Source organism: Suillus plorans (genome assembly GCF_016647745.1).
Source record: "Suillus plorans strain S12 chromosome Unknown HD556scaffold_95, whole genome shotgun sequence".
Classification (NCBI taxonomy): Eukaryota; Fungi; Basidiomycota; class Agaricomycetes; order Boletales; family Suillaceae; genus Suillus; species Suillus plorans.
This window is the reverse complement of record NW_024537479.1, coordinates 169,724-184,437: the sequence shown is the minus strand read 5'-3', so window position 1 is coordinate 184,437 and position 14,714 is coordinate 169,724. Positions and strand designations below refer to the sequence as shown.

Genomic DNA, 14,714 nt, shown 5'->3' with positions numbered 1-14,714 from the left:
TCCGGCGGACGTTTGGGAACAAGAGATAAGACTAATCCGGACGAAGTCCGAACTAGAAAGAAACAGCGGAGGACTACCAAGGTAGAGGCGGAGGTGACAAGTCTATAGGAATCAATCCTAAGACGAGCGGAGGTCGACGAGAGGATAACTCAAGTCGGACGGAGAGAGGTAATGAGCAGAGTCTAAGATGATATTTGAACTGAGGAAACTACAGAGACTGTACAGGGTTTATATACTACTGAGGACATAACGGAGAACAGTGAGTGCAGTGCGAGGCTATGTAGCTATGGAGAAAAATATGGGACGACTATCACTAGTTTATCGGAACTTAGTAAAATGAAGACGGAAATGAATAAGGGACGGAAAATAAAGTGTACTAACTGATAAGGGAAATACCAAAGGGATAAGGCACGGAAGTTAGACGCGGGTCGGATCCGGACAATACATAGAAGTCGGCCGGATCCGGAAATCCGGAAATGATGAGTGTGATAGGTCCGGACCCAGAACACGGGATATGACAATGGTGCGCTGAATTTGCTCTGCAAAATCTTCCAGAATTTTCTTGAGGTTATTCTTACGATATCTCAAGCCAAAGTGTTAGACTGGAATAACTGTAGATTTGAAGTAAAACTTACATTGCCTGAGTTTCTTCTGGTGCCCCCTCCTCATTCCATTTCTTCATGGCAAACTTGACCTCCTGCTGTTGTGAAGGTGTCATGTTGTTGAACCACTCCCTGGCATTCCCAGTGCGGTACTTGATTGAATACTCCAAGCCTTTACTCTGTTGTTGGGCCTTGTCATATGAGTCGATCTCCTGCTTAAATAATTTCTGTGCTACGTCCCACTCAGACAGGGGTTTCTTATAGAAAGATGGTTCTCTTTGGCGACTCGCTGCCTCACGTTTGTCTGCCTCTTCCTTGTCTTTGAGACTTTTGGCATAGTATTCTTTTATTGCCTGTAGGTAATATTTATGTATATCATCAGATAACTAAATACATGTACAGTATAAAAATTTTGTGACCTTTTTCAAGGAAGTAGGCAAGGCAATGGGTTCCTCTTGCTCGTCTTGAGCAGCTAGTAAGGCCCTCCGAATCTTCCTCACCACAGGCTTTCCAACAGATGAGGAACCTGCAGCAAAAATGGCCTTAGAGTGAAGGTCGAGAATTGGCTTAAAGGCAATAGACCAGTCGGTAGACATCATAATTGATTCAAGATAAAAATTGCAGGTAGGCTGGTACAGGCGGTAGGAGGGTGGCTAGCCGAAATTAATTTGAACACCCATGTTATCAACAATAACGTGTGACTTTTCATAAAAGTCACACGTTATTGTTGATAAACATGGGTGTTCAAATTATTTCGGCTAGCCACCCTCCTACCGCCTGTACCAGCCTACCTGCAATGTTTATCTTGAATCAATTATCAAATTGGATATATTGAGACGGTCAAATTCACATCAAGTAACAAGATTAAAGGCACATTATACTTCCATTGAGTGGAGTTAGACAGTGTAGATAATAGACAAATTCACATCAGGTAAAAAGATCCAAAACACGTTATACTTCCATTGAGTGGTGAGGGTAATCTAATCAAGTAAGATGAAGAAAAATGAAACATGAAGGGATGTATGAAAAAGCCAAGACAAAATAATTGTATCCTAATCCTCATCCTCATCAGGGACACTAGGCATGGGCCTCAAGACAACCGAAATCCAGCAGGAGCCAGGTCTTTTGCCTGGCAAAAGGATCCTGGAATGAGGTGGTTGTGAGAATACATACTTTTTCCTACATTGGCCATTCTTGCATTCAAAGATGTAATCTTTGTGCATGTTGACAGAACACCAGGTGTTACTCCACCCACACTGTGGGCACTGGACCGGCAGGTACTGACCCAAGGGCGAAGTTCAGAATGCGTCCAGGCAAACTTGGTAACGGCCAATGAACCTGAGTTGTCAGGCATCAGCAAGAACACGTCAGTGTGGCGCCCAAGTTTGTAGGACTGGCCCAACATGTCAGGGAAGACGATGTGAATGGGCAAACACTCGATGATGACCAGCTCCGCGAATGCGAGCAAAAGGTGGGTGGCGAAACTCGGCTGAAACGAACAGCATTAAAGCCAATAGTGGCTGTGATGCGATGACTGTTAGGGTTAGTTAGTATTTGCAAAGATAAGATCAAATGGACTTACTCTATGACCGCCTGTTGCAAGCCTGAAAAGGAAGTGACGTTGTTGATGAGCGTGCCACATGAAAACAGCCATAAGTATGATTCCGCGGCACCATGAATCAGGGGATGCCAAGGTGAAAGCAGAACATCGAGAACCTTTGGTGTCAAATGAGCAAATACAATGTTAGTCAAAAAAAATGCCACTTACAGAGTGAACACGTGCCGAAATGTATAACTTCTTGTTGCCCTTGTACCCAATAAATGGATCCCCATTCTCGTTGTCGGTGTGGTTAGTGATGGCGACAATGACACGAGCCCAGTTGGAGCTCATCAGCAACTGGACGATGGCAGTCGCCTGCAACCGGTACTTGTCGATCTTTGAGGCATTGCTGATGTCGAACGCGATGGACCAAAATTCAAACCCTCTGCTGGGGAAGTACGGCCGAAGGAATTTGGAGGCCAGTTCAAAACAGCCGCCGGTGACGTCGTGGTCAACGAGGATGAGATGGAGCATGAGCGTGGGTGCCGAAGACAGTTGGGAATGGAGTGAAACCTCCAACGTAGCGCGAATTTGGAGGAATGAAGGAAGGAGTGGTTGCCCCTTCCTGTAAAAACCCTATAAAATGAAGTGAATGTTAGTTAGCATGAAATAAACGAAAAAACTTACAAAATAGGGCAACTGAGATGCGTGCCCGTGTCGTTCCATGCCAACGTGGCAAGATATGCAGACGAACGTGACGTCATCGGCCTGCACCGTGCATGCACTGGCAGGCGGGATGTTCATGCAGTTTGAACACATCACCCGCAGACAGGTGCTGCAGAGGAAGAGGCAATCTTCCCCTACAGAACCGTCTCTGCAGATGAGACAAAACTGCAAATAAAGACGCGTGTTAGTGCAAATAGTAGGTAACTAATCACTTACCTCGTTGTGTTCAGACGGCTCTCTCACATTCAGCTCACCCGGCACAGTGACCGCTCCAGTAGATGCCGGCAACAACAAGGCAATTTTGGGCGCAGTGCCACCGGTGGACTTCTTGCAGGTTTGTTTAGACTTCACCATGGTGAAGAGAGACTATTATAGATATATTCAAATTAGTAAATGACATGGCAAATAGCACTTACAGTTATGTAGTTCAAACAGATGCAAAGAGAGGAGAGTGCCGGCTGAATGTACTTAGAAAGAAATGAACAAGTTTGAATGTTGGTTGATTGTGACAAACAGATCCAAATAGTCATGTGATTATCAACAATGAACTCAACAGCGTCATATGGCTAATCCACAATTCAACGTGTCGCGTGTCAAAAATCCACTCAACACGTGCTGGCACGTGTTGAATTTGTGGATTTTTGACGTGACGCGTTAAATTGTGGATTAGCCATATGACGCTGTTGAGTTCATTGTTGATAATCACATGACTATTACAAACAATAACAAACTGACACGTGAATATGAACAACAACAATCAGTTCTCACGGTTCAATCTCTTCTTTCGTCTTACCTTCATCATTCTCCTTCATCCTTTATTTCTGCCAGTGCCGTTACTTCAGGGCGACTTCCGGTGTACTCCTTTGGGTTCTTGCAGACTGCAGCTGCAAGAATTCAAAGGTACTACCCTACAGTCGCCCTTCAAACATAGTAAGTTCAACTTTGGTGGTGCGCCTACTTACTAACTGTTTTCATTTACATATACTCTCTTTCCCTTGAGGTTTCTCAAGGTAAGTACTTAATTGCTCACACCCGCTTGCTAATGTCTGTTGTACTTAGGATTTTGGAGACTTTGGATGGCGCAGTGACAGCCACTCCTCCCTTTGAGCGCCCTCCAGTTCCCTAACGTAAGTCCTTCTTTTCCCGCGTCCGCTTGCTAATGTTTGTTCTATTTAGGATTATACTTACAAATTTCAGGACTTTGGATGGCGCAGTTAGAGCCACTCCTCCCTTTGAGCGCCCTCCAGTTCCCAACGTAAGTCCTTCCTCTCTCATGTCCATTTGCTCACGTTTGTTCTATTTAGTATTATACTTACGAATTTCGGGACTTTGGATGGCGCAGTTAGAGCCACTCCTCCCTTTGAGCGCCTTCCAGTTCCTTAAATGTAAGTCCTTCTTCTCTCGCGTCTGTTTGCTAATGTCTGTTCTATTTAGTATTCTGCTTATTGGAACTGGGGGTTGCGCAGTGCATGCCACTTGTCAGTGGCTCCTGCTTATAGGAACTGGGGGTTGCGCAGTGCATGCCACTTGTCAGTGGCTCCTGCTTATAGGAATTGGCGGTTTCACAGTGCATGCCACTTGTCAGTGGCTCCTGCTTCTTGGAATTGGCGGTAGCGCAGTGCATGCCACTTGTTAGTGGCTCCTGCTTATTGGGACTGGGGCTCAGCACAGTGCATGCCACTTGTCAGTGGCTCCTGCTCCAACTTTTTAATGGTGGTAAGTGCTCAATTCCTGATGACCTTAACTGATCTGTTTTGTTCTCTAGACTGCTGAACCTGCCGGTACTTTTGTGTGGCAAGTGCTCTCTAGTTAAGTGTTAATCTTGTCTTAAATTTTGGTCTAACGTTTCTACAGGACAAATTTGTATTGTATTATATATATATTTGCTACATACATTTTCACCTGAAGTGTTGAGGCTTTGGTGAGGAGGGCCCCCTTATTGAAGTCTCGCCTCCCCTTTTGTATTTGTTACTTTATTTGTTTGCTTACTTGTAGTAAAATTTATTGTCACTCGTACTTTGTATTTGAAAATGTATGTTGATGGACGCACTTTATTTGCTGCCGGCTGAAAAGGTCACGTGACCGTGTGTATATTAGCAAAGAGCCTTATTAAGAAAGCAAGCGCAAAAGCACAGTAGTGTATAATAATCAAATGCTGCACTGTGCAGACCAAAGCAACTATTATCTACTACATGTCTTAGATAGATAATGTGTTATGTAGATCTCAATTCTGCCTTGATGCGGCTCACCATTGACATGCTGAAGGACGCTATCATTGATTATTGTCTGCCAGTCAAAATATACTATTGGCATAGGCAGATGGTGGCAGAACACTAGGACAAGTAGCCATGACGCCATATGATACAAACTTCCCTTCCCAGTCAGAAGGTTGATTCTTCTTTGAAATTGCCTTCTGACCACAGAGGGGAGTCATCATATGGCATCATTGTCACCATCTGCCTGGGCTACTAGCATATTTTGGACTGACAGACATTCTCAATACCCTACAGGCCGCTTAGAGGCTAGCCCGCCCTCAAAACTGTTCGTGTTAAGAGTTCTGCCTCAGAGGTAAGTTGGCTACACCTATACTGCAGGGTATTGAGAATGTTTTCTTCGGTTAACAAAGAAAAATTTTCAATACCCTACAGTATAGGTGTAGCTAACGAAGTATTACCTCTGAGGCAGAACTCTTAACACGAACAGTTTTGAGGGCGGGCTAGCCAGTATATGCCTCAGAGGTAACCTCAGAGGTATCTCCCCTCCATGGTCAGAAGGGAAGAGTCAGCCTTCTGATGGTGCAGGGCAGTTTGTATCATATGGCGTCATTGCTACTTGTCCTGGTGTCCTCCGGATGCCAATTTACTATTATACACTACTGTTTTTGTGATTGCATTCTTAATAAGTGAGTCCTTGCTGTCTCTCAAGGCGTTGAACTCCAGCTGGAAGTGTCTCCTGTTATTTGAGACAGGGATCCCACAGTGTAGTCCCAGATTCAGAATATCATTCATTCTTCTGTGGTAGTCTGCCAATATTAGTCTTCACTCTTCCAGCATCTGAGCGAGTTATTACAGTACTAATTATGTCACAATCTGGGCAAGACTTCATTTAATCAGTCTTCCATCAGTAGATTCCATTCATATATCCAAATTTGATCGCGGGACAATTTTTTCGGAATCATTTCATATAAGTTAAATTGAGTCTTGATCCGAACGAGCTGGTTGAAAATTTTCCTTGCTCACCATGGACCAACAAATGAGTCAATCAATCAAGCTGAGAGCAGCTCTGACCACAAGGATCAAGGAAATTATGGGAAAATCATCAGCAACAGGGATCTTCAGAGGGGGGATATTGCAAACTCACCTTCTACACAAAGCAAGGTGAGAGGTTATATTTAGGGCCTTATTTGATCCGCTCTATTAAATGGTCTCACTTAAGATTAAGAATTGGACATGAGCTAGACAGTTGCTTAGCAACACGTGATGTCAACTTCCATGCTTCTGCGTCAATCTCAGAATATGAGATCAATCGAGCTGCACTGACAGTTGCCCATGCAATGGTAAATCCTTGTGAGTTGTTTCACTCTGCAAGATATCACCTGGTTTTAAATTCACATCATTTGCAGATTATGTGGATTGGGATGTTGACAGATTTGCCGAAATGGCCAAAGTCTCTACACCTAAATCTGATGGTCCCCTCGCTAATACCAATCAGCTACCAAAGTACTTTTCTGCAGCTATGATCGGTAAAATTTCAGCACCAGCTACTATTGTGGACAGGCAAGGTAAAATTTTAACAATTTACTTGCCAAATATTCTGTCTTCTTCTCGGGTTGTATGTTCATTCTTCCTTGGGAATTCCCCTCATCAATTGATAAATTAAATTAGGAATATGTGAACTCAGCCACTAAGGGTTTACGGACTTTACTTCTTGAAACAATTACGTCCTCCACCCAACAGTCTTGGCGATCTCAAGGCTTTGTTGTCCCAGAGGGGGGTGGAGAATTTGGAGCAGGCAGAGTCACAGTATCACCAGCATATTTTATGCAAAGACACGAGGTATAGGCCAAATTTAGTGGTGTTTAGCTACTTTTGACTTTGTTTGATTTCATTTGCAGAGACTGGAAGACCCAATGGTTACCTCGGCTTCCTATAAGTCTGTGGAAGTCCAAGAGTGGCTAGCTGCTTTATCAGCTACTGAATCTTTCTGGAATGCCATTACCGCTGTATCGGCTCCAGATCTATTCGAAGCAGGCACCTTGGCAATCACTCGTATTATTGAGGAACTTCAAGGTTCTGATAGAACATCACCACCCATCTGTGATTGGCCCTCGATCTTCTCAGGATTGGAAATAATTGCAAATCGTACAACTTTATCACACAGAGATTCTGGTGGCGCACCTTCTCTTTTTGATCTTCTGATTAGTTTAGGCAGTGGCCATGAGGCTAAGTTGACATTAGCAGATGTTGGGGCCGAACTGGATTATTACCCTGGGACAATGGTCTTCATTTCCGGGAAGGTTTTACAACATTCTATTGGTCCATGGGGTCCGGGAGAAAGGCTCGTTATTGCCCATTTTATGAGGGATAAAATCCACTCTAGATGCGGGGTATCCAGACCCCCCTTTCCAACACAGGCCTATTTTTTGCAGATGGTGGGGCAGCAGGATAGTTATTTGTTGTGACAAGTAGATGATAAGAAAGGAGTGGTTCTTGGAGGAGGAGGGGTGGAATGGGACAAATCAAGTGTTTGACAGTATACCTACTAGATTAGTTGATGTGATCTAGTGATTCCTATGAATGGTTTCAACTATCAAAAATAGAATGTTGATAATATCAATTTTTCCCCCCACACGTAACCCTATGTCTCCCAAGAAAAAAACTCGACTCAAGGCAGCTACATTTTCCTTCCAAGGAAGAGGTCGTTTGTCTAAAGGCAAGGACCTTGATGTTGCCTATGTGTCTCATAAACAAGTCATTGGAAAGAGAAGGAAGCCAACCTGGGTGGAATCATGCGCTGATAGCCTTTATGACACTGCCCCAACACCATCTCCATCCTCCAGCCCTCGTAAACGTATTAGAGAAGACACTCAAGGGTTGCAAAACAGTCATGAAGATTTTGATAGACAAACCCTTGGTGACTTTGTTTCCTATGTAGAGAACTCACAAAGAAAAACCAAGGCAAGCATAGTGATTCAGTGTCTTTTAATGATGTACTAAATAGAGATTATTACGACCAGACACAAAATGACTTCATCCAAGAATATCTGCCTTTCCGAGACTTGTACTTGGATATTCTCCTTGACTTGGAGAAACCCTCCGATGTATCCCAGTGCCAGTCTTGTCAGATTGGTGAAGGGAAATTCCGCTGTTGACTTGCAGTGGAGATCAGACATTCTGTCGTTCTTGCATTGTCAATGCTCACCAGTTTTTGCCCTTCCACAAGGTTCAAGAGTGGACTGGGAAATGCTTCAACGACACATCACTTGAAGAATTGGGTTTTATCTGGTATATGGGCCATGGGGGACAACCATGTCCATTTTCTGACGACATGCATACATGGGAGAATATTCCGATGGACGCAGAGGCCGATTTTTCACCAATGGAGACAGTTTCATGGTTTCAACTATACCAACCAAGTTGACAATTGTACATTCCACTGGAGTGTTTTTTGCACAACGTTGTCTGGTGCAGCTGTCCTGGGGTCGATTGTCAGCAGCATTTGCAATTGCTGAAAGCTAAATTATTTCCAGCCAGTACCACTCGACCACAGACTGCCTTTACTTTTGATGTCCTCAATCATTTTCTAATTGATGCACTGGAGTGCAAGACTTCAGCATCCAGCTTCTTTGAAAAATCCGTCGAATGACCAATAACTGTTTCCCAGATACTGTTCCTGTAAGTCTTATAAGTCTTCTTGGTGAAAGTTAAACTAACAGTACCAATTTGTTTTTCTAGAATCGATATCGAGAACTTATGAGAGTGTCTCGACTGTGGAGAGACTTGATGAGTCGAAAATGGTTTGGCTTTGCCCATAATGATGAGCAGAAACCGGACAAGGGTGATCTGGCTTGGTTTTGCCCTGCTTGTCCACAGCCTGGGATTAACCTACCTCCTGACTGGCAAGCCAGATATGAAAGGCAAGTCATTTATCCATCTCATTCTAAGGAGAGGCGACTCAATTTCTCTACCACACTTGAGAATATCATACTCACTGGCTAGCCCTACACTGCATAGTGTACGAGAGCTCCGGCTGGACTGACTTATGTTCTAATCAAACTGGCCAGCATGGCATAGACTGGATGTAAAACCAGGCCGGCCGGCACATTAAATTGGCTTGCTAGCTTGACACAGATAGCATGCATAACCATGCTGGCCGGTTAAAACTGAGGTGCATAGATGTCACTCAAAGACATGCCAGCCAGAGAGTTGGTCTGGAGAGAGACTTCTACTTTTCTTTTTTGCACATTTTTAACCTTATGCTTACCTGTTTGTACAGTTGGCTTGTTTCACAAAGATATGTGGTAGACGGGAACTTCACTGCTCAACATATGGTAATGAGAAAACCACAGTTGGACATTAGTTTGTCAGACGGGCTTGGGTATATGGTGAAAGATCAAGAATACCAGACTCATCTGTCATCGGCTGTAGAAAGTAAAGAGGTGAGTTGGCTCATGACAACCACTTTTCGTTCATGCTTTACTATCTTTGTAGCGGTCTTCTTGCAGCAATCATCATGCAGTAAATGCAGCCAATATCAGCAGGAGCAATCTTCGAGCTACAGGTGTAGGAGCAACTGCTTGTGCTCGACATGGATGCTTTGTTCCTCATAGTATAGTTGATTTTCAGAAGGGCGAAAGGTCTGTGTATGTCCTCCAAATCAACATGTTATGCAAGCTCAGGTAATTTTTAGACACATGAATATCGACTACTCAATATGCAATGCATTGAATTATCATTCAGCTGGTATAGACTCTTCCCTCATCATTTATGATGTGGGGTGTCAGTGGAGCATTAATTTTCTACAGAGAGTAGCCCAGAGCAAGGGCTTGTCTGTACCTGAAAATATGCACATCGTTCCAGCAGTTGGAAAATTCCATCTTAGCGCTCACAAATTAGCTTGCTTTGCAAGGTACAGCCTCAACTTTATTCAAGGGGCTGGACATGTTGATGGGGAGATTTTGGAGACTCTGTGGGCACCATTCAATAAGATCTCCCCAACTGCTCGGTCAATGAGTCAGGCTCACCGTCAAGAAGTTCTTGATGATCATATGCGAGACTCAAACTGGAAAAAAATAGTGGGAATAAGTAAGCCCTCCAAATTTTGCATTTGAACAAGCTTGACGATTGAGCTTCCAGTGAAGACTCTCTTGAAAAAGTACAAACGGGCTCTCAAAGATGTTGATGACACAAAGTCTCCCTTTGACGAGCTCACTCTGTCTCTGGACCCTGAGAAGATTTCGATATGGAAGATCGATGAGAAAAAGGCCATGGAACAACGTGGAGAGTATCTTGACATCTATCAGTTGCAGATGAACAAAGGTAAGTGAACTCTGTCTAGTTGTGAGGCTGCTATTCTTGTATAGACATCTGATCAGTATTTGTATCTAGCTCCAACTATGGCAGAGATTAGACTCAAATTAACTGAGTCTGAGAATACCGACACTAGCAAACCTGGGACAGTCTCTTGGCTCATTACTGGCATCAATCTGGAGGATTTACAGTATGTAACCAATAAAAATAGAGAAACCGTTTGACATAGTACTATTTTAGGGATGGACTAAGGGCAGATATTCGACAACTTCCTACTGATGCAACCCCAGGACAGAAAGTTTCTATAGAAGAGAAGCGACAGAGATTGACAGCTAGGATAGCTAAATTTCATGAAACAGCCGATGCCATGACTGCTGGTATGGATCTTGGAACTGCAACAGTGCATTCCGACGATCCTAGATTCTGCTATGCAGGTCATGATGAAAATGGTTGGGGAGAGGTCTCAGATGAAGAGATCTCAGAGTATATTGACGAAGAAATCTTGGCTGAAGAGATGGGTATCTGGATGCCATCATCAGTGCCCTACCAGGATGCATTGGCTCTCGGACTGGGTCCCCTCCAAGCTGAAGAATTAGAACTTCGAAAGGGCCAAGCCAATGACTGCCTCGAAAAGCTTCGAATGGCCCTTGGTCATAAGGCCATCATCTATCGTCAGTATTTTCGAAGTGCTAATTCTACATGGGCTGGGACTAGGTCAAAGCAAGAAGCTCAACGCTGTCAGCTCAAAATTGACAAGTGTGTAAGAAGCTATCAGAGGGCAAGGTCAGCAATGGAAGGTCTAGGCATGGACAAAGCCACCTTGGGGAGTCTTTATCAGCCAATATCGCCTACAGAGCTCAGTATAGACAAAGAGGTGACAGAAGAAAATAGATTTGGACAAGGGTCAGACAGGCTGGCTTGGTTTTGGAGGGGAAATAATGCAAGCCAAGGTCAAGACGATGCCTGGATAGATGAATGTAAGAAAAAATCTTTATCTCTATGATATGTCACTAAAGCTCCAACCGATCTAGTCTACAGGGTGAACTGGTTGAAGGCTAAGGCTAGATGGAATAGATAGCAAGAGGAATTAAGGCTGGTAAGACATGAAATGGGTTGGACCATAAACTGGTTCAAGTACCACCAGAATGAATGGGAGAGAAGGGGTGGCCAAGCCACCAGACCTGGTCATCAAGCCTATGCTTATCAGCAGGTCTTGATGTGGGGAAGATTTGTTGAGGAGGCAGAGAAAAATTTCAATGGATGTCAATTTATACTTTGATCTGGTATACTGTCTTTGCTAGGAAAAATATGACAGGATAATTCTCAATGCTAATGAATGACAAGGTAGCTTAGCTAGCACTAGCTCCACTCTATGTAGTCCACAGCTGGCCGAGATAATTGTATTTAAGATATGGACTGGCCAGATGGTTCCTACAGCATGTATGTACATGGCTGGCCCTTATAAGAGTATATAACTAGCTTATATCTACCCTATGCAGTCCATGTAATTCTGATACCAATAACTGGTTAGCCTTGATTCTACAATAGACAGAATCAAGTCGGCCGGTATGAAATGTTGAAACCAATAACCAGCCAGTCTTGATCATACATGTCGTAGGAACTATCTGACCAGTATACAAATCTGAAACCAATGACTGATCAGCCTTGATTCTACTATTGTACAATTAAACCGAGCAATATTAAAACTAATAACTGGCCAGTCTTGATTCTACATGTTGTAGAATTAAACCGGCCGGGATGCAATGTTGGAATTGAAAACCAGCCAGTCTTTATTCTACTGTTGTAAAATCAAACCGGCCGGAATGCAATGTTGTGATTGAAAACCGGCCAGTCTTGATTCTACTATTGTACAATTAAACTGGCCGGGATGCAATGTTGTGATTGAAAACCGGCCAGTCTTGATTCTACTATTGTACAATTAAACCGGCTAGGATGCAATATTAAAACTGATGACTGGCCAGTCTTGATTCTACATGTTGTACAAGCTATCTGGCCAGTATGAAATTCTGTAACTAATGACTAGTATAGAAATTACAAAACAATAATTAGCTAGTCTTGATTCTACTATTGTACGATTAAACCGAGCAATATTAAAACTAATAACTGGCCAGTCTTGATTCTACATGTTGTAGAATTAAACCGGCCGGGATGCAATGTTGGAACTGATAACTGGCCAGCCTTGATTCTACTGGTGTAAAATCAAACCGGCCAGGATGCAATGTTGGAACTGATAACTGGCCAGCCTTGATTCTACTGGTGTAAAATTAAACCGGCCAGGATGCAATGTTGGAACTGATAACTGGCCAGCCTTGATTCTACTGGTGTAAAATCAAACCGGCCAGGATGCAATGTTGGAACTGATAACTGGCCAGCCTTGTTTCTACTGGTGTAAAATCAAACTGGCCAGGATGCAATATTAAAACTGATAACTGGCCAGCCTTGATTCTACTATTGTACAATCAAACTGGCCAGGATGCAATATTAAAACTGATAACTGGCCAGTATGACATTCTGTAACTAATGACTAGTACTCGTATAGAAATCCCAAACCAATAATTAGCCAGGCTTGATTCTTCTATAGGATTAAACCGGCCAGCTTTAATTCTACGGTTGTAGAATTAAACTGGCCAGGATGCAATGTTGGAACTGATAACTGGCCAGTCTTGATTCTACATGTTGTACAGGCTATCTGGCCAGTATGCAACTTAATAACAAGTGACTGGCTGACTTGATTTTACAACATGTAGAACCAAGACTGGCCAGTTATCAGTTTCAACATTGTGTCCTGGCCAGTTTGATTCTTGATTCTACAACAGTGGAGTCAAGGCTGGTCAGTCATTGGTTACAGAATTGCATACTGGCAAGCTTGATTCTACCTGCAGTGAAATCAGGCCAGCCAACTAGCTAGCTGAATTCTATATCTTGCAGGCATAAAGCTAGCCACTACCACTGATGGTAATCATTTATATATATATTAACACTAAACACTAATTCTACATACTCCGGCCAGCTGTATTATACATTTTGTAGGCATAAGGCTAGTTATTGTGTTTACAGTAATTCTAATATGTATATATCTACACCAGTCAACACTGATTCCACATACTCCGGCCAGCTGGAGTTTGCATACTCCGGCCAGTGACTGGCTGACCATGATTCTACAGACTTTTGGCACATCCGGAGCCAGGGTTCTACATGGAAAGTGACTGAAGGGTCTGGCATATCTGATGAGCACTTTTGTATTGACACCTGTACCTGTTTTGGTTTGCGCCCATCAGCAGGCGCATATGGAGTTGTTGCCGACGCCGGTCTCGACATCTTTCGGCATCAAGGGATTGGTCCCACGTCCAGATGGGTCGACGACCACTTGTTTATTCGCATACTCACAGAACATCTTGCAGCATACAACTTACAGCGCCAAGAGTGGCATAAGGACATTATCGAACGGGGGCAACACCAAGATGGAGGGAGAATATGGTTCGGGGGACACGTCTTCGAGGACGGGACCCTCGAGGAGTTTGATGAAGACTGCCGGTTTCCCATCAGGGACCTCTCAGCATCATCCCCTAGGTCACCCGAAGACCTTCGGTTTTCATTTAATTTTGCCGATATTGATGGCACTTCTGACGAGCTGGGCATCCCTTGGGAGACCTCCAAGGACGCTAATTTTGCTTACGCGAACCCCTACATCGGCTTCATGTGGGACATCGCCCAGAATCAAGTGTATCTGCCCGAAGCCAAGAAGGAGAAGTATCTACTTGCCATCGCTGAATGGCAAGGGCGTGAAACTCACGTTCTTCGTGACGTGCAGCGCCTATACGGAAAATTGCTGCACACCTCACTCGTCATTACGCGGGGGCGCGCGTACCTCACCGCACTCGAAGCGATGCTGCACATCGGATCCAATCGTCCTTTCCTCCCACGTCACCAAGTCAAAAGCCTACCAGACGACCTCAAGTGGTGGATCGCTCTTCTCCGAAGTCAATTCGTCGGTCGCACCATACCCAAGCCCATCACCTCTCTGCATAATCCCGCAGCTTTTTCTGATGCCAGCTCAGGCATTGGAATTGCTGTCGTCATTGGTCGACGATGGCGAGCATGGCGTCTTCGCGAATGATGGAGGACGCTCAATGGGGTGAAAGACATTGGATGGGCCGAGGCAGTCGGGTTTGAACTTCTCATTCGACACCTTGTCCAATTGGGAGGCACGGAAAGACACTTTCGTCTCTTCGGAGACAATCAGGGCGTCATTGAGGGATGGCGCAACGGTCGCAGCAGGAACTCAGCTGTCAACAC

General features: G+C 44.1%; 4 protein-coding genes across 4 annotated transcripts; 3 read left to right on the top strand and 1 right to left on the bottom strand.

The window, feature by feature from the left end:
- Nucleotides 1–574: 574 nt before the first annotated feature.
- Nucleotides 575–3,222, bottom strand: HD556DRAFT_1313632 (uncharacterized protein; the record flags this gene model as incomplete). Its single annotated transcript, XM_041300826.1, has 10 exons — nucleotides 575–611; nucleotides 636–955; nucleotides 1,022–1,128; nucleotides 1,394–1,406; nucleotides 1,888–1,995; nucleotides 2,103–2,136; nucleotides 2,185–2,318; nucleotides 2,371–2,778; nucleotides 2,830–3,033; nucleotides 3,085–3,222. 10 exons carry the CDS (start codon nucleotides 3,220–3,222, stop codon nucleotides 575–577), a joined length of 1,503 nt encoding a protein of 500 aa, XP_041153751.1.
- A 389-nt stretch (nucleotides 3,223–3,611) lies between these two features.
- On the top strand, nucleotides 3,612–4,681 carry HD556DRAFT_1313631 (uncharacterized protein; the record flags this gene model as incomplete). Its single annotated transcript, XM_041300825.1, has 7 exons — nucleotides 3,612–3,798; nucleotides 3,869–3,878; nucleotides 4,066–4,123; nucleotides 4,211–4,253; nucleotides 4,303–4,346; nucleotides 4,483–4,584; nucleotides 4,634–4,681. The coding sequence occupies 7 exons, from the start codon at nucleotides 3,612–3,614 to the stop codon at nucleotides 4,679–4,681; spliced, it is 492 nt and encodes a 163-aa protein (XP_041153750.1).
- Nucleotides 4,682–8,241: 3,560 nt separating this feature from the next.
- On the top strand, nucleotides 8,242–8,403 carry HD556DRAFT_1194110 (uncharacterized protein; the record flags this gene model as incomplete). Its single annotated transcript, XM_041296244.1, has 1 exon — nucleotides 8,242–8,403. A coding segment is annotated over one exon (162 nt), but the record flags the coding sequence as incomplete, so codon positions are not given.
- A 326-nt stretch (nucleotides 8,404–8,729) lies between these two features.
- On the top strand, nucleotides 8,730–11,475 carry HD556DRAFT_1313629 (uncharacterized protein; the record flags this gene model as incomplete). The annotated part of the gene is made up of 10 exons (XM_041300824.1): nucleotides 8,730–8,762; nucleotides 8,823–9,008; nucleotides 9,209–9,255; nucleotides 9,364–9,526; nucleotides 9,579–9,724; nucleotides 9,778–10,172; nucleotides 10,224–10,406; nucleotides 10,476–10,587; nucleotides 10,638–11,374; nucleotides 11,414–11,475. 10 exons carry the CDS (start codon nucleotides 8,730–8,732, stop codon nucleotides 11,473–11,475), a joined length of 2,064 nt encoding a protein of 687 aa, XP_041153748.1.
- Between the last annotated feature and the right edge of the window lie 3,239 nt (nucleotides 11,476–14,714).